Raw genomic sequence first — 24,615 nt, 5'->3', positions numbered from 1 at the left:
CGCCGGACTTGTGGCATTTTTTGGGTAGCGAGAATGGACCAAGTTTGAATTTACGACGCCTTGGGAGTGGCACCTGGGGATGTGGTTGGGACCTAGATCGCCCCCAGGGCCTAAAAATCGCCGGGCGAGCGCCCGGAATAGCGCCGCCCTATGCGCTGGGGGGCCGAACGAGTGGAGATGCTCTAAGAGGAGCGTTGAGTAGGTGAGGTGGGAGCATGCGCCAGAGTGGGGACGAGATAGAAGCGTCCCGATTTTTTTCTCGAAACGGAGGCAACGATTGCCTCGTCTATTAATTAAGCAGAAGAGAATTGCCCAGTTAATTACGGAAAACCGGGCGAAAACCGGAACAACAAGAGCCAAGCCCACACCCAAAGACTGAAACACACAGGGCAAAGCCCACCCTATTCGACTGTGTTGTCTGGCCGTAAGCGTCTAGATTGAAGAGAGAAGGCGACGCTTATAGAGAGCAGGGAAGAAAGGAAAGAGAGAGAGGGGGGGGGGGGGAGTGACCCTGATGAGCGGGACCGATGTGTCGTAAGCGGATGTCCGTACTCTCCTACTCCGCTTCACGATTGATCCGAGGCGGATGTCCGGACTCTCTAATTCCGCTTCACGATTGATCCGAGACCGATCCGAGTGTTTTCAAACGTTTGAACACATTTTTATTTACTAATTTTATTTTGAGCTCTCAAGATATCAGCCCAATTGTACATGAATCCGTGTTGGAGACCCAAAAGTATCCGAACAATCCGGATATATCAATGTCAGAGCAGGGATCGTTTATTTATTTTCCCTGCCTCTTCTTTTCCTTTTGCCGAGCGAGACGGGAAGACCCAAATCGAATCGTCGGTTTTCTCCGCGCGCCGCACCTCTCCATCTCGTCACGGCCGTCGCCCGTCGCGCTGCCTTCAGTGAGCGTCCAGTGCAGGCTACAGTCAGTTGCTGTCCTCACTCCGGCCCCCCGGTTAGGCTCCACCTCCACTGTCCTTTCAGTCAGCGGCGACCGGCGCCTCGACTCCGTCGACCGTCGCCGCCGCCTACGCCACACCTTTGTGCCGGCATCTCCCCCGACCACCGCGCCGCCACCCCCGTGGGCCGTGAGCACGAAGGTACGTAGCTCGGTAGCTGGCTAAAGAATTCCCCAATTTTAGGGCGTTCCTGATCTGTCCCCTTTTTGGGCTGTAATTTCAGATTTCCGAGTCATTAGAAGTTTTTATTGATAATGCACAAGCTGTTTATTTTAGAGGAAAAAAGAAAGGGCACCCAGCCCCGGCTCCATTTTCCATTAAAATGAAACCAAACATTCCATATAGCGCATGAGCACGCAGCTGCAAGTCAAGCTCTGTTTTCAAGCTCCAGGCGCAATCCTGAGCTAGATGCCGTCTTCAATCGATCCGCGGGAGGATTCCTCCGCATGCTTTGCCTGCCCAACAATGGAGGCTTCCCATCCAGCGGCATCTTCAGAAGCCGGCAATCCTGACAGAGACGAAGGCCTCAACCGACGCCCCATCAGCCCGGATCCGGCCACAGCTGTAGAGTTGGGCTCATGGCAAGCGCCCAGAGTGAAGCTGTGATCTCCAGCACGCGCTCTTTTGCAGGGCCAGGGCCAGACCACAAGATTGCCCACTGAGAGAACACTACTGCTATGCCTCTCAGGATCACCTGCACACCAGTCCATGAACTTCTGTTAAAAACAGAGTTCATTCCTATATTTCCACAGACTATAGAGTTGCTGCATGAAACTAGGTTGATTGTCTGGTGTTTTTTGTGACTGATCCACCACTTTGCAATGTACCTCAAAGTTCACAGTAGTGTTAACCCAGTGAGGGTACTAATATTTCTCCGCACCTTAGTGGCTTTCTCCGCACCTTAGTGGCAACAGCACAGGCAAAGAATGAGCGCATACAGGCATCTTCATTACAGAATAGGCAGGATAAATTGTCAAGATTTTGCCTTTTAGCTAGGTTATCTCTAGTGAGCAACTTATTATGAGGTAAAAGCCAAAGAAAAATATGGATTTTAGGAGGAACATTAAGTTGCCAAACAGCAGGAATATGAACAGGGACGACCCCCCTCACAACAGCATATAAAGACCGACAGAGTAAATACCATTGGATTCAAGCTTCCAAATCACAGCATCGGCATCAGTATTAAGCCGAATAGACTCAGCAATATGAACAAAGTCAAACCACTGGAGGAGCAATCTGTTGTCCACACACCTTCTAAAAGTAATCCTAAGGTTAACACCATCCCATGTATCAGCAATAGTGATGTGGCTATTGTACTAATTACAGAATAATACACGGCCTGTATGTGGCTAGTGTACTAATTTATAGTTTTTTTTTTCTAACTTAGGGTCCGTTTCGATTGTTAAAAGTTTGTGTTAATTGAGCTGAAACCTACTGTTCATGGAGTTCAAAGCTCAGCTTCTTTCTCCTCCAACACGAAATCTCAAATTTCATGGTTGAAAGTTCCTATTCTGTCAGCTGGAAGTTGAAATCATGTCGCATGAGTTTGCTGTTGAAATCTTTTCTTTACTGAGTTGAAAGGTTTTTAAGACAAACAGGCATATGCCCTGCTTTATACTACCTCCGTTTTGAAAACTGACGTGGTTTTAGTTCAAATTTGAACTAAAGCCACGCCAGTTATTTCCGAATGGAGGGAATACTAGAAAGCAAACTTTTTTTTTTTGGTCTTCTGGGACACCAGGACATTCTTGCTCCTGAAGCAAACAGTAGCAAAACAAGAAAGCACACAACACCCAACTTAAGAAGGACCAACAAGCACTCCAACTGTCCCACATAAGATAGAGATAAACTCAAAGCTCCCCACAACTCCATACAAGTACTCCCTCCGTCCCAAAATAAGTCTCAACTTTAGTACAACTTGTACTAAAGTTAGGACAAAGTTGAGACACTTATTTTGGGACGGAGGGAGTATCATACAGAGCAGAATCCTAGGCATACCAAGAACACAAACCACTAAGCTGAAAGTTGTCACATGGAGTGTTCTTTTTTTACCCATTTTCTCCTACAGTGGCAGATTGCGGGAGACAGAAGAGGATGGAGTGAACAGGGAGCCATCACACCTTTTCCGTTTTTAAGCCTGAACCAGTGAGTTTAAGTGCTTCTGATAAAATCCAAAAGATGTTGGGACTCATTCATTCAAAGTTCACAAATTAGGCTCCCTGTTTCTCACTCCATCGTGTTCTCTGTCCCACGGTGGCCTCTTTAGCTCCCTCTATTGTTGTTGTGTTCGAAAGAAGGGTGACGATTTTTCTTGGGCCATGGCTCCTTGTGTGAGAGGCGGTGGAGGAGGCATGAGACCTCTCCGCCTGCCCCATATCATACTCCTGTCCAGGTCACCCTGGAGACATCGATATTTCTCGGTTCAAGTGTGCCTCATGTAAGTTACTATAATATTATGTTGGCTTCACTTTGATGCTACCTCTATAGTTTCTTATCCAGGTTGAAAAATAGCTTTGCGGCAACTCATGAATTTATGGATTGTTCAAGTCTCTTGACCCCACGAGACTTTAGATCTGGAATAAACTGATGCCATGAATGATTTTCTTTGATTTGGGTTTGTTTTTTAAATGAAATTTGTGTGCTACCGCGTGCTGTGATGGAGTTGTCACCTGTATACAATATGTTGCGTTACTGCATGCTATTTCTTCTTCTGCCATTAAACAAATGCGTATGAATGCTCTTTATTTTTATGCTATTACATTAGTCGAGTTGGTAATTAAGTGATTTGACAACATGAAAGAATGCTACCTTCTCATCAGCTCCTAGAGTTTGCTACAGTAGCCTCCAACCCATCAATGGCTTCCTCCTCATCCTCAGGTCCACTCAAGCCTGTTGCTGACCTTCCATCATCCTGCAGCCCTGCATCTCATCATCCTCTTCAGTTTATAACTGGTAAGGCCTCAAGCTGCTTATAATTATGTGTAGAGTTTGTAGTTGTGTTGTAATTGCATTGATCCTTGGTCATTCTCGTGTGCTATATTGTGACCTTGTCGGATTGTGGACTACAGATGTTGGTTTGGCTGCCTCTCATGCTGAAAGCAAGGTTTCACCTTGCCGACAGGCTGATGGTTCTCCAAGTGCTGAAGTAATGGGGCCAGAGGTTAGCCTTCCAGAGGTATGATGAACTCCCCAAAAAATTACTACCTCCTTTCAGAAAGACTCCTAGAAAGCACGAGGTCAACCAGATATGATGTGAAAATTGACATTAGATTCGTCATGACAAACATTTTAATAATGCCATAATTCTTTTTATATACTCCCTCCGTTCCATATTAAGTGTCACTGATTTAGTACAACTTTGTACTAAATCAGCGACACTTAATATGGAATGGAGGGAGTATAAGTTTAGTAACATACTTGTACGAAAATTCAGTCAAAGTTGCATGTTGGAGGCCGAGCCCAAGTCCAAAACATGTCTTTTGGTTGCCTGTACTTGATGCATTCTCTCTTGTTATACTTTTCGTTTTGGCATAAAGTAGCTCAGTGCTCAATTTATGTACTTGATAAAGTAGTCCATTTGTAGTGCCTGACAGTTCTGAATCAATGTAAACGCCCCACAAGGTGTACAATTCATCTCCACTAGTAATGTAGAGCAACAAGTCATCACTGCCAACACTATTTCAATACTTCATTTTTGTATCATGCTTGTGCAGGATATCATTTGGAAGATACATGCCCTTATGGCTATTCAAGATGCCGCTCGTGCTGCCTGCTTGTCTCATGATTTTCTTCACTCTTGGAGATGCTATCCCAAGCTCATATTTGATATGAGAGCACTAGGCAAACAAACAAGGGATTTTACCAAATAGTTGACCACATCATGCGGAATCACTCTGGCGTTGGGGTGAAGACATTTAAATTGCAAACTCGCGATGAGTTCACTGTGCATCCAAGTTATCTTGATCGCTGGCTGCAAGTGCAATTACACCTGGGATCAAAGAATTTACGCTAGGGCTCCCCATAAATAGCAAGCTGAAATATAACTTTCCTGGTTCACTTCTATCTCCTGAGGCAGCACACTCAATCCAGTATTTTCACATCACTAGCTGTGCTTTTCATTCTGTAGGCAAAGTTGGTCGCTTGAGTGGTTTGAAGACTCTTTGTCTGCATGATGTTGGTATTACTGGGGAGGAGTTATATCTACTTCTGTCCAATTCCTTCTTGTTAGAGCATTTGGATCTCGAGTCCTGCTACGATATACATTGCTTAAAGATACCACATTTTTTGTCGAAGCTTAACATCCTGGAAGTGCAATGTTGCAAAATGTTACAGATGATTGAATGCAGTGCTCCAAACCTCTCCACCTTCAATTATGATGGTCCCCTGATACATATCTCGCTTGGAAGTTCATTGCAAGTGAAGAAAATGCAAATGACATGTGCCATTGTGCCTAACCTGCTCCATTATGCTAGCGCCAAGCTTTCATCCATTGCACCAAATGTCCAAACTCTTTTTTTAACTCACTTTATGAGGTTAGTTTTAGCTTTCATGTACTCTAATTCATTAATTTGTTGATCTAAGCTATAAACCCTGAAGTCATATCTTTGGGTATTCTTTTTCAGACAGTCAATACACCTATGGTGCTGGGTAAATTTCTGCACCTCAAGTATTTGGAGATAAAACTTTTCATGCCAACTCGTTCTCCAGGTTACGACTTCTGTTCTTTGGTTTCTTTTCTTGATGCTTCTCCCACCTTGAGGACTTTCGTCTTGCGTGTAAGTCATTCTTCATTTCCCTTTTTTTTGCGAAATAACTATTTATACATTATATCTTGTCCAACTTATAGCTAGGCAGATTAGTTTGGCTCATCGTGATCTTTACTTGGCGAATCATCCTTTATCCTTTTCCTTCCAAGTATTATGTTATGTCACTGTTATGCATGGGTGCAACTAATTGCTACACGACAACTGTGATACCTTACCTGTTAGGCTGTTACTACCTTGGTAAACTTCTTACTGCAAACCACTTGTTCGTGGTGTTACTTTTCATATTGTCCTTCTGAACTCTTATGATCAGCCGATTTACTATCCTGTACTTAATAATATACTAAGAATATTATGTGTCCAGTTTTGCTTAAGAAATTGAGTGGTAGCAAACATATGCAGGTAGAGGCTCCTACCATGGAAGGTGGTTTAATTCCTGGAGTCAATATGGACGAAGATTTCTCGTTGGCAAGTTGTGTTCCGAAACACCGACATCGCAAGCTTAAGAGTGTGTTCATCACTGGCTTTTGCCCCTGGAAGACAATGATTGAGCTAACGAGATGTATTCTTGATTATGCAACGTCACTGAAGCACCTTACCCTGGACACTACTCGTGGATATCATAGGAGGAGGTGGGGCAACTGTTTCCCTTTGGGTAGGGATACAATTATGGAAGCCCGAAAGGCTATTGCGGCTATCAAGACATACATAGAGGGGAAAGTACCTCCAAAGATCAAGTTTAAGGTTCTTGAGCCCTGCAACTGCAATAAGTGTCAAGAATGTTGAGTTATATTATCGTAATATGGTTATGTTATGAATATAGCTTAGAGCCCCTAAAAAAAGTGTAATCTATTCGATGACATCTCTACTACTCCCTCCGATCCATATTACTTGTCTTAGATTTGTCTAGATACGGATGTATCTAGACACGTCGGAGGGAGTATTAAATTGGAGTTGGTCCTTGCATGTTTGCCTCCACCCCCTCCAGTACGTCTAGGACATTCCTAGTTTTAACTACATACATACACATAATGAACTCAAAACATTTCACATATTTACTACTTATTTTTCCTATACAATTGACCAGCCAACTAGTCGTAGTGATGTCTCCTTGGCAGTGTGCGTCGGCTCATATCATTTATGTTATTGGAGAATCAGAGAATGTATGTTGACAAGTAATAGCCTCGATGACTATGTTGCTATGAGTGGCTTATGTTCTGTTTGGAGGAATGCCATTGCACCTCCAATCGAGGGTGGCAAGCAGGGCGGCATCGGGATCCTATGTGCCCGACCGGACCAATGGGTTGTTCTTCAGGAAGAAATCGTCAAATTCGATGATGGAGGTGTAGACCGTTTAGTGGCCAATGTTTCCACTGGCTGGATTGCGAAGCGTTGCTTTTGACTCTTCGCCAACCCTATTTTTGTTGGATCTTCGGACAGGCTACCGATTTTCGTTGAAGATAATGAACCGTACCTTGTCAAACTATGCGAGCTGTTCACGGGCTATCTTGTGCAGTTTCCAGTAGGGGTCATCAATGAACAATACTCTCGTTTTGTCGTGTAGACTCGTGGCACCCCGAGGTTGTTTTTTGTTATGTGTGACTACGACTACCCTAGGGTCATGTGTTGGTTGTTCAAAGGTTTGGTTTGGTTACATGTCAGTTGGAGTTGTGTTGAGCATGATTGTATATGAGGGGGATGTGTTTGTGATTTTCCAGGATCGCTGGTTGTTGAAGGTAACCGGGACTGGTCATGCCATGCGTGGTGCACTAATTCTGAATTACTTGGCCACATAATCCGAACATAGCGCATAGGAGCAATACGTGGTTGTATCTGAAGGAGAGCTTCCGTTTGTGGTCATTGGCATTACAGAGACACCGATTTAATTTCCTTGTTGGTATTGAGCAGAGGACCACACTTTTTTTTTGAGTGGAGCTTTTCCTTTATTACAAGAGGTGTATTTTCAGTGATGCAGACAAGTTTCACGCCGTGAGATGAAACTGCCTACAGAATGTGCGAGTACAACCAAGCGGTCCGCTTGGTAAGCTACCAACAAATAATGCAATCAATGAAAAAAGGAATGTGTGAGTACAGTCTAAGACCCCGGAAGCATACGCGTTTCCCTCCTTTAGTGGCACACGCCCTTTGCTATTGGGTCAAGGCCCTTCAGCCCGCTGCAAGTCCTAATGCAGTATTGCAAGTTCTTATACATAGTTACTTTCTTGTTATAATTATTGCCATTGTCGTGTTATTTCTTGTATAGTTACATTCTTGTTACAATTGTTGGCCAAAATGGAGTTTTATATGCAGGGCGGTGAACATACGGGTGTGAATACGTCGAGTCAGTAGCAAGTAACATGTTTTTCATAGTATGCGGTCTGTTTGATGGCGATCATGTATTTCGTGTTACACCGTGCGAGAAATGCGATGATATACCTCTTTTGTTTTGGAAGAGATGAAGTCTCGACAAAACTCATGCACCACGAAATATGCATCTTACATAGAACCTCAATGCTTTAGCAAAATCGTACATGTATACTAGGCGAAAAGTTTCTCTAAAAGAGCGTGCAAAAAATGAGAAGCCACTAAGCATAAATGAATATACTTAGAGCATTGTGTAGAGGGGGAAAACCCTACAAATTTGTCTCTCGGCCACCTTAATCACCGTGAACAGATGAGACAGGGCAAGATAAAAAGCTCCTCGATGTTCCAACCACGAGTCCACGTTGAAGCATGGAGGAGAGAGAAGAGGAAGAGAGGGACGGAGCATAGCGGCATAAGAAAGGAACGGCTTTGCTAGACACACGGAAGGATTTTACGAATGTTTACAAACTTACTGACATGGGTAGTTGTGATTGGGACCAATGATGAAGCGGATCCACCTCATGAAAATGTGGAGGGTGTGTGTGTGTTTAGTATTAAGTCGGAAAGGGTCCATTGAAGGCCCGCAAAGCTTCGTGTATGTAGCATTTTTGGAAAGGAAAGACAAAAAAGAAAAGAAAATTGGTGGAGAGTGCAGTGAGTGAAACTGTGATTAAAATAACTTAGGAGTAGTACGTTGTCTCCATGGACCCGTCCTATTGTCGTGTTGCTCTAGGTGGAAAAAGTGGAGCAGGGGTGCAGAGTTGCTTGGCCATGGATGAACGCGGACTTGCTTGCTCAGCCCCGATTGCACAGTAGTGGCTGGAGCAGCTCAATTTTAGTTAGCCAAGGATGACAATTTTAATTGTGAAGCATGACAATTTTTTGTTGGATACATTATAGATTTTTTTATGACAATTTTAGGTGTAAAAAGCGGTGTTAGTTCGTGTCACACGTGTGACATTTATCATTAGCAACATATATGCACTGCATTATGAAATGCCTTGGCTATATATGGACCCGTCCTACTGTCGTGTTGCTCTAGTTGGGAAAAACAGAGGAGGGGGTGCAGAGTTGGCCATGGATGAACGCGAAATTGCTTGCTCAACCCCGATGGTGTGGACCGTGGAGTGAGCTCCTCCGAAGCTGCTCTAGCCTCTAAGCTAGGTGCGAAAAGTGGAGGAGGGGTGCGCGCGCCAAGGCCCCACGCCGAGTGTCCAGACTGGACCACGACGCGCCTCCTCCATCCTCCTCCATAAATCCCCCAAAACCCCGGCCGGCCGCGTCGTTGGCTCTGAACTCTGAGTACGGCGCAAGGGAGCATTTTTGGGGCTGACTCTTCACCGGCGGCATGTTCCTGCGGCACAGCCATCCCGTCGTGCACCCTGACCCGGCGGTTACCGCTCCGGCCGCGCAGGGGCAGGGGCCGGTGGCTGCTGCTCCGGCTGCGGTGGCGCAGGCGCAGGGACCGGTGGCTCCCGCTCCGGCTGCGGTGGCGCAGGGGCAGGGGCAGGGGCAGGGGCAGGGGCAGGCGGCAGCGCAGGCGGCGCAGGCGCAGGGACATGGCCCGGCTCCGGCTCCGGCCGCGGCGGCGCAGGGGGCGAACGCGAACGGGAACACGCCGCCGCCCGGGGTGCTGATGGTGGACCCGCGGGGGGCGCCGGGGACGCGCTGGGGCCTCGCGGCCCGCCTCGCGCAGGCGCTGCTCGCGGCCGCCGCCGTCGCCTTCATGGCCTCCACCGACGACTTCCGCACGCTCACCGCCTTCCGGTGAGCGCTCCCCTCCCGCTCCACATCCACCCCCCCCCCCCCCCCCCCCCCACTGGGGTCTCGATCCATTTCCCCCGATTTCTCCTTGGAAATTTGGAATAGAACAGATGATGCTGTATGAGGTGGGGTTTCCTCGTTTTCAGTTAAAGTCTTCAGGGATTTCATATGTATGTATCTGCCTCAGGGATGACTGCCTATTAGTTAGCCATATTTCCAGATTCTGTCTGTTCACCTGCTAGTATTTCTGTACATGGCTGAAACTGAGATGATTTTTATGTTGCCTTGAATGCAGATAACTCTAGCATTTTTTATCTTAGTACCACCCAGTAACAAAATAAGCAAGAATAGTATTTTTTGTTTGAAAAATGCTAATTACTACTACTAAGTAGAAGTATTTCACATCCAAGATGAAGGAATGGATACAATCATACAAGCACATTTTCCAACTTGCAAATAGCATGGAGTTTCAGATCAATGTACACAGCTGTCAATGAATGATGCACAACCCGCGTATTTGCGAAAAATAGCACGGAGTTTCCAGTAGAAATTATTATTGGGTGCTTTTTTAATCCTCCAAAGAGAAACGCTGATACTCGTTCGCACTTTGATACTTTTCCATTTGAATTGGTTTGGCATCCTGAAAGAGGCAACGCAATTAGATGGTGACAATGCTATGTTCTCTGTGATATCATCTCAGCTGTCTTCTTGGATGCAGCAATTTTTAGCTTGAGCCTTCTTTTTTGTTGTCTCCCCAGTTTGATGTTTGCTTGCATAGTTTGCTGGGCATTCGGCACAGAGCATTTCAGTGTGTATGCCAATAAATTTGGTTCATACTCTGCCATTCTGCTTATCGGATTTCGGAATAGTGTGATTTGTAATGGACAATGGTATACTGTGCTGTGCATACATATTGTCGGTCAGGAAAACATTTGAACAAGTGCATCCAGTGTTTTACGGTTAGTCTGACATCCTGAAAGAGGCAATGCAAATCAGATGGTGACATGTTGATGCTCTCTGTGATATCATCTCAGCTGCCTTTCTTGGATACGGCGATAGGTTTGGTTAGCATTCTGGTTGTCGGAACTCAGAACAGTGTGATTGTTGTAATGTATATTCCTGATATGCGTTACATGTTGTCTTATGCTAGCGTGTCTGCGTATCTTATCTTATTTCTGTTGTGCGATTAGATAGTGTTTTGTATTAGGATGTTGCTTTCAGAACTCAGAACAGGGGATCGATTTCCTTCTATAGATGAACTCACTCACTGTTGTTCTTTTGAGCAGCCTCCTGGTAGCAGCAGAGTCTTTGCAATGCCTCTGGAGCCTCGCCCTGGCCGCCGTGGACGTCTACGCGCTTCTTGTGAAGCGCTCCTTCCGGACACCCCGTGCTACCACCATATATTCCACCGGGGACTGGGTAAGTCACACGCTTTTTTTCTCAGGCACCTCAAAACAAACACCCATCTGCCATTCCCTGTGGACTCACTCCTGCACTGAAAATGTTTCATAGACATGAACAAGCACGGAATCATTTAAGCATCACATGTATTTTTCCTTTTTCTCCTAAAGAAGTATGCATAGATTCGGTTCTGACCCTCCTCCCGGTGTCTCATCGGCAGGTCACTGGAGCACTGAGCTTCGCTGCAGCGAGTGGGTCAGCAGCCATGACCACTCTCATCAACAACGACCTGCTACTGTGCTCGGAGAACCACTGCCCGACCTATATGGCCGCCACCGCCATGGCTTTCTTGAGCTGGTTCGCCATCGCGCCGTCCTGTGTCATTAACCTCTGGGCGGCGGTCTACAGCGTGCAGAGAGCATAGTCTGCGGAGCAAGAACCAGGCTGTTTGACCAACTTTGGTGGCGCATCTAATATAATTAGTACTGTTTACGACCGGTATATTATCGATATTTCTGTAGCAAAATCAGGGAGTAGCTTGATGTTCAGAAGGGTGGTTGTGAAGCTCTACACTTTATCTCCAGGAGCGTATGTATGCCATCTTATTATGCGAGGCTGGCTGGACTGGTGGTTGTGATCTGGTGATGACCTGACTGATGGGCTACTTGTGTAGAGTTCAAGGTTGATGATGATATGCTCAGTCTGTTCTATTTCGCGTCTTTCGTATGTTTTGTTGTTGATATCCGGATCTTAGTCCCCGTGATTACTTGCGCCGTGTGCGATATATCGGTTCATTCAGTAGGCCCTTGGTTCTTCTTCTATGTGAAAATGCTAATAGACGTTAGAACCATCAGTGTTATTACTTGGTCAAGGAAATTTCTGTTGGCGTGATAAGGAAAAAAGCATAATTCGTTACTATATGATACAGGAGATTTGATTCAGTAATTCGATTCGAGCCACAATGAAGGCTAGCCACTGGTTTTCTATTCCTGTAAGAAGCTTCCTCTATGAGTACATTAAAATTGCAAAGGGGGAAAAACAGCAAACCAAAATGGTGCAATAAATCATCTCAGGAGATGGGTCGAATTCAGCATCGATCCGTACTAAAACCTAGGAAGGTTCACCGGGAACTTGATATCCCTTGCATTAGGGGAAATTCGCAAAGGCATGCAGGTGCATAGGCACACCTGCGAAGCCGCCTAAAGCCATTGATTTGCATTGTGATCCGGAAACTTGTTTCGCGTGAAATTTGCTGAAAAAAGATGAAAACTCAGAAACATGTCAATACGACACAACACACATGTTCATCATGTACTAAAATACTTCGTCCAACCATTCTTGTATGTCCTTTGCCTCTACGTTCCGTTTTGTTTGTTTCCGTCTTCGATCGATTTTTATTTTCAATCGTGTATCATCCATTTTTTACTGTCATATACTTCTTCCTTGTCGCCCCTGTTCAACTGTCAGTTTTCGGTGCTCTGCCCTTTCAGGTCATCTTTTTTTTTTGAAATGAAGGCATACCCCGGCCTCTGCATCATGATGATGCATACGGCCCTTTTATTAAAAATCTAGAAAAGTATCGTCATAAAAGGTCTTACAGCTCGCAAACGGAGCAAAATAAAGTAAATAAAACGGATAATTACAAGCGGACAAAGACAACCGATACGGTAATAATAAGGATAAGCTCTCTAGACTCCTATCCTGTTATGCGAACGCCATCCGAATCGGTTGAATATAACCCGAGCCACCATCTCCCATTGGTTGCACCCAGTAACCAAAGGCTCCCTGGTGTCCGTAGGAGTGAGTAAGGACCACGTACGGATCCAAGCTGTAGCTCTGAAGATAACCTGCAAAAAAGTTAAGTTGTGTTGTCTGTTAAAAATCATATCATTTCTGCAGTTCCATATAGCTCATAATAGCGCACATATTCCAATCCGAATACGAGCTGCCGTGATCTGTTCAACCCCAGCTAACCACATCCCAAAAAAAGACGCAATATCTACTGGAGGATTGATATTGAAAGCTATATGAATCGTTCTCCAAAGTAACTTGGCAAGTGGGCATTCAAGAAATAAATGTTGTATTGTTTCATCCTGAGCACAAAAACAACACCGCGAATTGCCTACCCATCGCCTCTTAAGTAAGTTGTCCTTTATGAGTATTACTTGCTTGTGGACAAACCACATAAAAATTTTAATCCACAAAGGAACCTTAACCTTCCATATATGTAGTGACCATGAGAGGGGGCCAGAATTAATCAGATCCGTATAAAAAGATTTCACCGTAAATATCCCATTTTTAGTTAACTTCCATTGTGTTGAGTCCGGCAGATCGGAGAGTCGAACTTCAATCAATCTCCGAACCAAGTGCATCCAGGCTGTCCATTGCTCACCCACTAACGTACGCCTGAACTGGATGTTCAAGGGAATAGTTTGAAGGACGGTCCCTACGTAATCCTCCTTACGTTGCACAATATTGTAGAGGGTAGGATATTGTAAGGCCAGAGGCGTCTCTCCTAACCACGTTTCCTTCCAAAATCTTGTTGACATCCCGTTGCCAACCAAGAATTTGACCCTACGAAAGAACATGTCCTTCGTTCTCATAAGTCCCTTCCAGAACGGCGAATCAGTCGGTCTGATGGTAGCCTGGGCTAGCGTTTTCGAGTGCAAATACTTATTGCGCAGGATTTGAGACCACATGCCCTCTGGCTCTGTCTCTAACCTGTACAACCATTTGCTCATAAGGCATTTATTCTTAATTTCCAAGTTCTCAATACCGAGACCCCCTTGGTCTTTAGGTCGACAAATGATATCCCATCGCGCGAGACGGTATTTCCTCTTGGCCTCATCAGACTGCCAAAAGAAACGAGATCTAAAAAAATCAAGTCGCTTTCGGACCCCTTTTGGAATTTCGAAGAACGAAAGTAGAAGCATTGGCATGCTAGTCAGTACTGAGTTAATCAGAACTAGCCGACCTCCATATGACATCAGCTTGCCCTTCCAGCAACTGAGTTTTTTTTTTCAATTCGTTCTTCAATACATTTCCATTCTTTATTGGATAGCTTATGGTGATGAATCAGAATACCCAAGTAACTAAATGGTAAAGCACCTAATTCGCACCCAAACAATTGTCTGTAGGTATGTTCCTCGTCTTTGGCCTTCCCAAAACAGAACACCTCGCTCTTATGAAAATTAATTTTTAAGCCAGACAATTGTTCAAATAGACACAAGATAAGTTTCATGTTACGTGCCTTAGCCATGTCATGTTCCATGAATAAAATAGTGTCATCAGCATATTGTAGAATGGACACCCCTCCATCAACTAGATGAGGAACTAGACCCTCTACATGGCCATGCTGCTTGGCCCTGCCAATAATGACGGCCAACATATCTGCCACAATATTGAACAGAAGAGGTGACATGGAATCCCCTTGTCTCAACCCCTTATGCGTCTGGAAGTAGTGACCGATGTCATCGTTCACCTTAATTCCGACACTACCTTTCTAGACTTGAGTATCCACTTGGTTCCTCCAGGTTTCACTAAAACCCTTCATGCGCATTGCCTGCTGAAGAAAAGGCCATTTTACTTTATCACAAGCCTTCTCGAAATCCACTTTGAAGATAACCCCGTCTAGTTTCTTCGAGTAAATCTCATGGAGCGTTTCATGTAAGACGACCACTCCTTCTAGTATGTGTCGTCCCGGCATGAAAGCTGTCTGACTAGGTTGAACCACTGAGTGAGCAATTTGTGTCAATCTATTGGTTCCTACCTTTGTGAAAATTTTATAACTCACATTCAGCAGGCAAATGGGTCGGAATTGTTCGATCCGAACCGCCTCATTCTTCTTAGGTAACAACGTTATCATACCAAAGTTGAGGTGAAACAACTCCAAATGGCCATCGAAAAAATCGCGAAACATAGGAATAAGATCATCTTTAATGATATGCCAACATTTCTTATAGAATTCAGTTGGAAACCCATATGGTCCCGGTGCTTTATTCGGCTTCATTTGGGTTATGGCTAGATGAACCTCTTTTTCAGTAAACGATGCAGAGAGAACATCGTTCTCTGCTGTCTGTAATTGAGGTATATCATCAATCATAGACTCATCAAGAGACACCGTGGATGTATTGGGGGGTCCAAAAAGGTTTTTATAATAGTTGGAAATATACGCTTTCAGATTTTCATGCCCCACTATTGTCCCCTCGTCCTGTTCAAGCTGTATGATCTTCTTCTTCCTATGTTTACCATTTGCAGCCATATGGAAGAACTATGTGTTGTCGTCCCCTTGGACAACCTTAAGCGTTTTCGCACGCAACGCCCACTTGAGCTCCTCCTCTCTCAGGAGAACACGTAGGCCTTGCTCAGCCTGGAACTTGGTTCGATGCTCATTAATAGAAAGGAGAGTGGTTTCAACCCTTACATCTAGTGCCTCAATGAGTTGAGTAAGACGCTCTTTTTCCTGCTTATAAATCCCACTCTCATTTCTGGCCCAACCTCTCAGAAATTGTCGGAGGTGTCTAATTTTATTCTGCCATCTCTCGACATGTGTCCTTCCCATAACCGGCTTAGCCCATTCGCGTGCAATCATCTCCATAAATCCTTCTCGCTCAAACCAGCTTTGCTCGAAGGAGAAGATATTTTTATTTGCCACATGGGTAGCCTCGCCCGAATTTAAAAGGAGTGGTGTATGGTCCGAGATCGCTCTCTGCATCGCATGAACCGACCAACGGATATTTTTGTTCCCACTCCACACTAGCAAGTACCCTATCCAGCTTTTCATAAGTCGGAACATGTAACGAGTTGGCCCATGTAAACTGTCTACCGGTGAGCTCAATTTCTCTCAAATTGAGGCTCTCGATAATCATGTTAAACATCATAGACCAACGTCCATCGAAATTGTCATTATTCTTTTCTTCTCTCCTCCTAATGATATTAAAATCCCCCCGATTAGTATTGGCAGATTTTCATCTCCACAAATCCGCACTAGATCGGCCAGAAAATCAGGTTTAAATTCAGGTTGTGCTGCCCCATATACAGCAACTAGCGACCATCGGAACCCATCCAATTTTGATCTTACCCTGAATTTAACCGAAAAGTCTCCCTGAACCACATTAAGCACCTCTAACGTCTCACACCGTACTCCTAGTAAAATCCCGCCGGATCTTCCTCTAGGAGGTAAAATGTGCCAGTCAAAATCGATACCACTGGAGAGGGTTTGAAGGAATTGGGATGTGAAATTATCTTGTCCAGTTTCCAAAAGTGCAATAAAATCTAAGTGATGCTCTAACTTTGTCTCTGCTAAGAATCTTTGTTTAGCCAAGTCCACTAGATCTCTGCTATTCCAAAAGAGTCCTTTCATAAGTCATCATGAATTTTTTTCTTAAGCTTAACTCTAGCACTTCTGCATACTGCCGAAGTAGGATAAATTTTCCGCTTCCAGGGCCGTTTGGGCTTCTCCTCAACACCCTGCGGGACGATAGTATTATCTATGACAGAAACTGCATCCTCCATCAAGAGAGGCTCTACCGTATCTGTGTTCTCCAAATCCTCCTCATCCTCAGCCTCGACACTAGGCAACAAATTATTACATATATCTGCGAGATCAGAAATTCCTAAATTATTCATGTCATTGTCATTCATAGGTTGGATAGAGGCAAGATTACAAATGATCTCAGAAACCCTCTCCGCTTCCAAGTCTAAAAGATCATTAACGGATTTGACGACCTCGGTTTCATTTGATCCCAAAGAAATTCCTAAGTCGTTTGCCTTATCAACTATTTCATTCTCAGAGAAGTGTAAAATTGAACAACTTTTATCAAAAGACGCACCCGCAGTAGTCTCGGCATGACGAAGCATGGCGGCCCTCTTGGCACACGCTAGCTGCAGGTCGTCCGCATCCGGCTGTCCCCGGGTCCGGTTGCTGACACGCCTGCCAGCCGACACCGGATCCGCTATCCCGCCAAAAGCAATGAGCTCCTCTGTCGTCCTCTCTCGAGGGGTACGGTCAGGACTCCCACGCCCCTCCCTTATCGTCGGTGAAGGAGGGTAGGGCGTAGTGGAGCGGACCTCAGCTGCAGAGGTCAAGGGTGAGTGGGACCATGGAGACGCCTGCTCACTGGTCCCGTCCCCCCTTTCCCCCGCAAAAACCGTCGTCCCCCGGCCAATCTGCAAGGCGCAATCCCGCGGAGGGGTTACGACACGGGACTCCTTCCCGCATCTCACCCCCAGCTCGCCACTCTGGATGGTGCGGTCCCGTGGAGGGGTTACAGCACGGGACTCCTTCCCGCACCTCACCCCCAGCTCGACCGGAGACGCCGAAGTGGGAAGAACGCCAGAGACCTCCTGTCCAGGCGCCCTTCCCACCGAAGAGAAGCCGGGCGCAGGTAACTGGGTGCTATGGGCCTCCTGCCCACGACCCCCATACCCGCGGCCAACCCATCAGGGTCCACCCTCGCACCGGGTGTAGACTCCACAGTCGTCACCTCGCCGGCCAGACTCAGCACTGGTGGCAGCTCAAGCTCCGCCGGGTCGTCTGCCTCGACCCTGGTGCTCGATAACCGACTAGGAGCGGACCCTGGTGCAAATGAACCAAAGCGAAGCGTGTTCATCGGAGTAGTGGACGGGGGCGCCTCTTTGGTAGAACTATCTACCTTATCTGGCTGTGCAGTAGGCCCCTTGTCCGACTCCGGCAGTGTATCATCGACCCCCTTATCCTGATTCCTGGGCACGCCGCCTCCCTCAGTCGTATCCATGTCCTGTGTCCCATCCCCATCCTGGGAAGCTGCAGTATCCTCGATCTCAAGCTCTAAGACATAAGTGACTCCAGCATGTGTCCATCTGACCACATCTCGTATATACTCAACACTCACAACACTGACCAACAACCTCACAGCGTTGTGCACGCGTGAATGGCATGCCAACCTTTTCTATCTTACCAATCATAGCACCGAAACTCCAAGCAATCAGAAAATGCTTTATCAATTTAGGTGGCGCGTCATAGAAATGAACCCACACCTTCTGCAAAGGTGTACCCTCAGGTTCCTCTTGCTCCCACTCGTCAAAAGTGATAACAATGTTGGTGCTTGTGACTCTGCATAAACCCCACTTAAAAAAATGCATCTGATCCTTTTTAGTAGGAAAGTCCACCTTATAAGTCTGACCTTCTAACTGTTCCAGATGCCACTGATAATTACCTGGCACTAAGTCATGTAGCTGTCTCACGGTCTGAGCCTCGGTCAACTGTCCATTAGTAACTCTGATTACTGCCGGGAAGGAACTCTCAACCATCTGCGGTAGAGGGTCCACCTCCGGTGTCTCAAAGAACATCAACTCCTTACAGCAGACCCCAAAAATGTTAATACCAGGCTTAGGACCGGAGAGGAGAGGGCAGTCCCCGGTCACATGCTGGGAGCGGAGGCAATAGTCACAAAGCTCATTCGTAAACTCTGCCACGAAATGACCCGGTTCACCACATCTATAGCAAGGCAACTTTTTCTTATTAATCGCCCACTTAGAGAGTTTTTCTCCCTCCGCTTTCTCTGACCCTTTGTCAGACGTGCCATCCCTAGATTTAGTCCCTCCAGAAGTCACCAGAACCTGCACTGCTGCCAAAGCCCTAACCGTGTCAACTGCCGCCGCGGGTAGCGTGGATGGGTCTCCCACCTCATCCGCTACGTCCTCGAGCTCCTCCCCCGAAGCCATATCCATAGCAGGCGGTGGCGGCGGTGGGTGGTGTCGAGGCGATGGTGGGCGTCTCCCTCTCCCACCGCGACGATATCCACCTCGGAAGCGATCTCTGGGTCCGGCAACACCTTCAACAAAATTACCCGGCGGACCTTGAAAATGTCCGGTGTCCTCATCATTATGCCAGTTATATCCACGGCTGCCACCGGACGAAGATCCACGGTGTAGTCCCTCACCATATGCATCATATCCGTCATCTCCCCACTGCCCGTATCGGTTGAAATTTTGTCCATCTTTGCTGTAACCACTGTATCCACCACGCCCCTGCACGCCGCGACCCCTTCCTAGGGCCGGCGCCTTAGCTGCTGGTAGCTGCGCCACTTCATCCGGCTGGCGCGCGTTTGGTCTGGGCACATGCGTCGGCACCAGAGAACCAGATGCGTCGCCCCCCTGCCGCACAGAGGACATAACGCCCCGGTCGGTCCCGACACGGGGTTGCACCCCCACCGCCGCCGCCCTTGGAGGGGGCAAGCCGCCCCGTCCAACACCGCCAACCCCACCACCCGGCGGGGCACCGCGGCCAACACCACCCACAGGCAGGGCACCGCGGCCAGCAGCACCAGCGCCAGCGATCGGCGAAGCGGCACGACCGGCCGTGCCCGTGGCGGCAGCCCCATTGGCCGGCAAAGTTCCACGACCAGCCCCGCCAGGAGCAAAGGTGCCAACGGCGGGAGTTGGCCCTCGCTTGACGGGCGGCGTCCCTCGTCCTACCATGCCGCCGGCGTACGTGATCCTCCTTGCCCGTCCTGTGCCGAGCGAAGGAAAACCCGGACCTGGAACCCTAGACTCGTTCGTAGAGGCGACAGGCAGCGTCGATACATGCACGTACGTCCGATCAGGATGGCACGAGGCTTGGGCCTCTGGCTTGGCCTCTCCCGCGCCTGGAGGACCCACGACCATCGTAACATCCGACGTTGCATCCAGCTCAGGCCCATGGCTCAATAACGTGTTCAAACGAGCCTGTCTGGCCGCTCGAACAGTGCTCGCCGATCTCGCCACCGGCGATCTAGGCGGCGGCGGTGGCCGGCCAATCTTGCCTTTCTTCTTCTTCCGCGTGACTAGAGTCCAATTTTCCGGCAAGAAATCTGACAACGTTACCGGTTCTCTCATTACCTTAGGAATCGGTCCGCTCCACGGCTTCATGGCCGGTTTGGAAGTTTGAATTTTTGAGCGACGCCGGTCGGTCGTGATCTTGGGCTCCGGCAACGAAACAACACTTTGCGAGGCCAGGGGCATTCCGGCATTCTTCATGGGGACATGACCCTCCACCTGCTCTTCGTCGTCGCTCTTCAGAAGCGCCCAAAACCGTCCTCCCGGTCGTGCATGAACCATCGGCTCTGTCAGATCGATCATCTCCGGTGCCTTCGGTTGTAAATCCACCTGCACACATTCGCCAACAACCACGTCATAAACATCAAGTTTGAATTTAATACCTACCTCAATCATGTCGCCGTGCGGGAGAAAATCGCCAGCGAGGACGTCGTTCTCCAGATCGAGAAGAGCCATCCATCGCGAACGTGGAGTAAATCGAAGACGTCCTTCGATCCAAATGACCAGATCCGTCCAGTCGGAGAAGATCGCCCGCCATTGTACCCATCGTGCCTCCTCCCGTCCGATCTCACCGTGCGGCAAGTCGCCGCGGTCATCACCCGATCCCGTCGGTCCCTCCTTTCCTCCCGACGGTGCCGCCACTAGGGTACTAGAAGAGCACAGATGGATTTGATGTGCCCCTGCACCTCCGCCCGGTGAGGATCGAGGAAGCGACGATGGTAGTAGGGCCGCCTCAGGTGGCCTCGTCTCCGCCTCGCCCTCTCTCATCTCCGCCTCGCCCTCTCTCATCTCGCCCCTAGACCCTAAAATTGGAGGAGAATTTCACTTCCCCGGCCTCTGCACCAACTAGGGATGCATACGACCATTTTAGTATGAGTACCAAGATAAATATGGTCCTCAGAATTTTTTAAATGAGTATCAAGATATTTTTTGACGAGTGGTTCCACCACACACCAAACTTGATCCTCAATAAATGGGGGAGAACCCCTGTGCATCACCTGTCAATTCTAGAAATTGAACTCGGGTCGTTAGGCTGCACAACCGCATGCCCAACCACTGAGCCAAGGCTCTCTTTGCAAATTCTTTCCAGTTACCTTGTTAACTGCAAATTCATGGCATGCTCCTTCCCATCGTCAATCTTACACCGTTTATGCAATGATTCTTCCATCGTATTTTATTCTTAATTCTAATCTACTAGATCTTGGTTTGTCAAGTTACGTTATACGAAGCCCGCGTTCATTCATTTTCTAACATACTCTTTTAGGGCATCTTCAACGCCGACCCTCAAACCTCTCGTATCCGTTTGGACCCTGCAAGCCATCCAAAGCCGACCCCTATCGGTCCGCATCTCAGTCTAGACCACAATTTTCCTGCCAACCGGAACCAAACCTGGGCAAGGGGTGGGGGCTTTGCGGGAGGCCAGACACGAGCCGCATAGTACTCTGACCCCCCGGCCCACCAAAAACATAGGTAGAGCCTGCGCATTTGTAGCTGGCCACATTGTTTCCGCGGCATAATCCCCCACTCTCTTCTTTCATCCCGCCACTCTCCACCAAATTCCCGTCCTTTTTGCCCACTCTCTTCTTCCCTCCCGTCACTGATGCATGGAGCCGGAGGAGACCCTGCCGAAGACGAAGACGGAGGTGGCAGAGGATCCAAGCATCACACTTTGCACGTCAAAGCGAAGGCCGCAAAGGCGGAAATGCTCAACAAGCAGAAGGCCGACGGAGGGCGTGCTAGTGGTGGATGAGGCGGTGGGCGTGCTGGTCGCAGACGTGGTGGAGGTCGGGGCCTGGGCCGCAGGGCTCCACCGCCCTCGCCGACTGTGCAAACGTTGACATGGCCGGAACATTACAAGAGTCCGTACTACTATGCCACGAAGCAGCTGGGTAGGCAGTCCCCGACAACCACCGCTGTGCCGTTCATCGTGGACGTCAACACGATGGCATTGATTTTCTCGGAGTGTTCATCGCCGCAGCTTGTCCAGACGCAGGCGCTGGGCATGGAGTAGCTGGGTGCCTGCACCTTGTTTGCTGGTATGCCTAAAGCTGGTGAGCCGGCGCACGACGACGCTGGGAGGGATATGTTCGACATCATCCACGAGGGAGGCCGCGGAGGAGGTTGCTATGCGGACATGCATGTGGATGACTCGGACCCACCCAGGCCAGCTCGTACTCCTAGCTAGGATCACAGTACACCCAGTCGGACACTCACCCAGCCAAGCACGCAGTCGGGCTACACCCGGTCCGGCACGTTCACCCATCCAGGAACGGACACACAACAATAGGATTGAGCCAACGGACAGCAGCAGGAGGAGGAAGGCGAGGACGATGATTCGGATGCTACCGATCCAAAGAATAGGGGTAGAGGAGAAAGCTTCAAAATGTGGGAGGACGAGCTGTTGTGCGACGCATGGTTGGCCACTAGTCTCGATTCGTTCCATGGCACGAAGCGAAATGGCACAACTTTTTGGGCCAACATTCACACTTGGTTCCATGAACACAAGCATTTTGAGCCCTACTCCCACGTAGTCATCCGCAACCGTGAGCAAAAGTCTCTCAACCATCAATGGTACACCATCCAAGAGGCCTTGTCAAAGTATTGCGGCCACTTGAGATAACTCGTCGCACGGTGGCCAAGTAGTGCGCAAGTCACCGAGCAAGTAAGTTGTTAAGATGTCTACATCATTTGGCCGGATATGCATATTTTTGTAGATCATTTGTAGCCAAATATGCATAGTTTCGTAGATCATTTGTAGCCGGATATTCATAGCTTTGTAGACGGATATGCATAGTTTCGTAGCCGGATATGCATTGTTGTGCATATCACTTGTCGGATATGCATTGTTGTGTAGATCACTTGCCGGATATGCATAGTATTGTAGCCGTATATGCATTGTTGTATAGATCACTTGCCGGATATGCATTGTTCTGTCGCTGGATATGCATTGTTGTATAGATCACTTGCCGGATATACATTGTTTTGTTGATAATTTGTAGCATGAAGAGATATCTGGCTGGCAAGTAAACTTTCGAAGCATAAAGAGATTTCTCTCAGTTTTTCATAGGTTTCGGTTAAGCATCACAACAAACTTAAGTCTCGAATACCTATAACCCTCTTAATCGTACGAAGGTCCTATGACTCAAATAAAAAAAAAAGAAACAACGAAATACTATGTCTTTCCTTCGCCATCCATCTTCTCGACTGCAGTCATTCTTCTTTGGACAAACTGCGACAGAAGTGCTTCACTTCAGCACTATTTTAAGGGCTCAATTCCTTCACGTAATCTTCTCGGCATGGTTTCTTCTCAAAACACATCTATCTCTTCTCTGCAACACAGACACTTCTCGATGAAGTTCTTCAAACTTCTCTTCAGAATATAGCATTCTTCTCGATATGCCAGGGTCTATTTCTCTCTGTGTGTGCTAGCAAACAAATCAGTTCCTTACTGTTTTTGACAACAATCTCCAAAACCCAAGGGGCAAGACAATTGCACCAGCAACAATTCCTTCACATTTGGCCGCTCGTGGCTGGGGTGGTCCTCGAACCACAATAGACAGATGTCGTCACTTGGTCTTGGGAGAAAGGAGGCCAGTTTCGGCCAAGTCTGCATATGCGGCCAAGTTCGCGACTATGGACGTGTCGGCCACTGCTACGTTCACTTGGAAATCTCAGACTCCGCTTCATTGTAGTTTTTTTTGGCGTGGCTAGCAATCAAAGACAGATGTTGGCCATCCGATAGGTTGGCTTGTCAGGGCCTTTTGCATGACGACGCCTGCCAGTTTTGCAACCAACACGACGTGATCATCAACCATCTTATTGCCGGCCGCGTCTTCGCTAGAGAAGTATGTACTAAGGTCTACATGGCCTTGGGGTTGGTGGAAGGAGTACCAACGGTAGGCGAATCCATCAAGGATTGGTGCATTAGGCATGGGCACGTTGGTCAACAAGCAAAGAAGACACCCGCTATATGTTTATTAGTCATGTGGGAGCTATGAAAACATCGGAACACCATCGTGTTTATGGCGCCATGCTGTGTACGGCAGGTGCTACGATGCATTGCGAGCGAGTAAAAGGTGTGGAAGCAAGTGCGCGTTCTTCGAGTAGAGCTGGGGGCATTCCTTGCGGTGGTAGGACGATGGGAGGACAGGGAGTAGTCCGGTCAGCGTGTGCTGGTGGAGTGGGCGAGGCATGCATGTACTAACATCATGTAAACTCAATTATAGTGTTTTCTTTCCCCTTTCTTCTATTCCCTCCGTTTTAAAATAAGTGTCTCAATTTTATACTGAAATTTTCTCTTTCTTCTATTCCCTTTATCTCAAAATAAGCGTCTCAACTTTGTACTGAATTTAGTACAAGGAGTATCAAAGTTGAGACACTTGAGACAGAGAGAGTATATTACACGATATGCACACTTGTGAGATTCGAGAAAAAACGTATTTCACTTCGTCGGCGTCGTATTTTTTTGAACACAATACAGACGCAAGCGCTCGTACACTCACCCATATGAACGCCCACACGCACACCTTACTCCTATAAGCACCTTCGAGAGACTGAAC

General features: G+C 47.5%; 1 protein-coding gene and 1 long non-coding RNA gene across 5 annotated transcripts; both read left to right on the top strand.

The window, feature by feature from the left end:
* The first annotated feature begins 797 nt into the window (after positions 1 to 797).
* LOC123051745 (uncharacterized) lies at positions 798 to 6,803 on the top strand. Of its 4 annotated transcripts, none has more exons than XR_006424251.1 (6): positions 798 to 1,109; positions 3,846 to 3,920; positions 4,037 to 4,143; positions 4,682 to 5,500; positions 5,591 to 5,743; positions 6,134 to 6,803. It is a non-coding gene; the product is annotated as an uncharacterized lncRNA (long non-coding RNA). The 4 variants fall into 4 exon arrangements; XR_006424253.1 differs by having other exon boundaries at positions 3,788 to 3,920; XR_006424254.1 differs by lacking the exon at positions 798 to 1,109 and adding an exon at positions 1,118 to 3,405.
* A 2,323-nt stretch (positions 6,804 to 9,126) lies between these two features.
* On the top strand, positions 9,127 to 11,982 carry LOC123048839 (CASP-like protein 5A3). Its single transcript, XM_044471863.1, has 3 exons — positions 9,127 to 9,862; positions 11,146 to 11,278; positions 11,481 to 11,982. The coding sequence occupies exons 1-3, from the start codon at positions 9,444 to 9,446 to the stop codon at positions 11,682 to 11,684; spliced, it is 756 nt and encodes a 251-aa protein (XP_044327798.1). The 5' UTR covers positions 9,127 to 9,443; the 3' UTR covers positions 11,685 to 11,982.
* Positions 11,983 to 24,615: the final 12,633 nt, after the last annotated feature.

Source organism: Triticum aestivum, chromosome 2D, assembly GCF_018294505.1.
Source record: "Triticum aestivum cultivar Chinese Spring chromosome 2D, IWGSC CS RefSeq v2.1, whole genome shotgun sequence".
Classification (NCBI taxonomy): Eukaryota; Viridiplantae; Streptophyta; class Magnoliopsida; order Poales; family Poaceae; genus Triticum; species Triticum aestivum.
Note: the sequence above shows the minus strand (reverse complement) of the source record. Positions and strands in the feature narration are given on the sequence as shown.

Excerpts from the sequence above, each read along its gene's own strand:
- LOC123048839 (XM_044471863.1), top strand. The coding sequence starts at position 9,444 with ATGTTCCTGCGGCACAGCCATCCCGTCGTGCACCCTGACCCGGCGGTT. Across the intron at positions 9,863-11,145 it reads CGCACGCTCACCGCCTTCCG|CCTCCTGGTAGCAGCAGAGT; the intron begins GTGAGCGCTCCC and ends TCTTTTGAGCAG. Across the intron at positions 11,279-11,480 it reads TATATTCCACCGGGGACTGG|GTCACTGGAGCACTGAGCTT; the intron begins GTAAGTCACACG and ends TCTCATCGGCAG.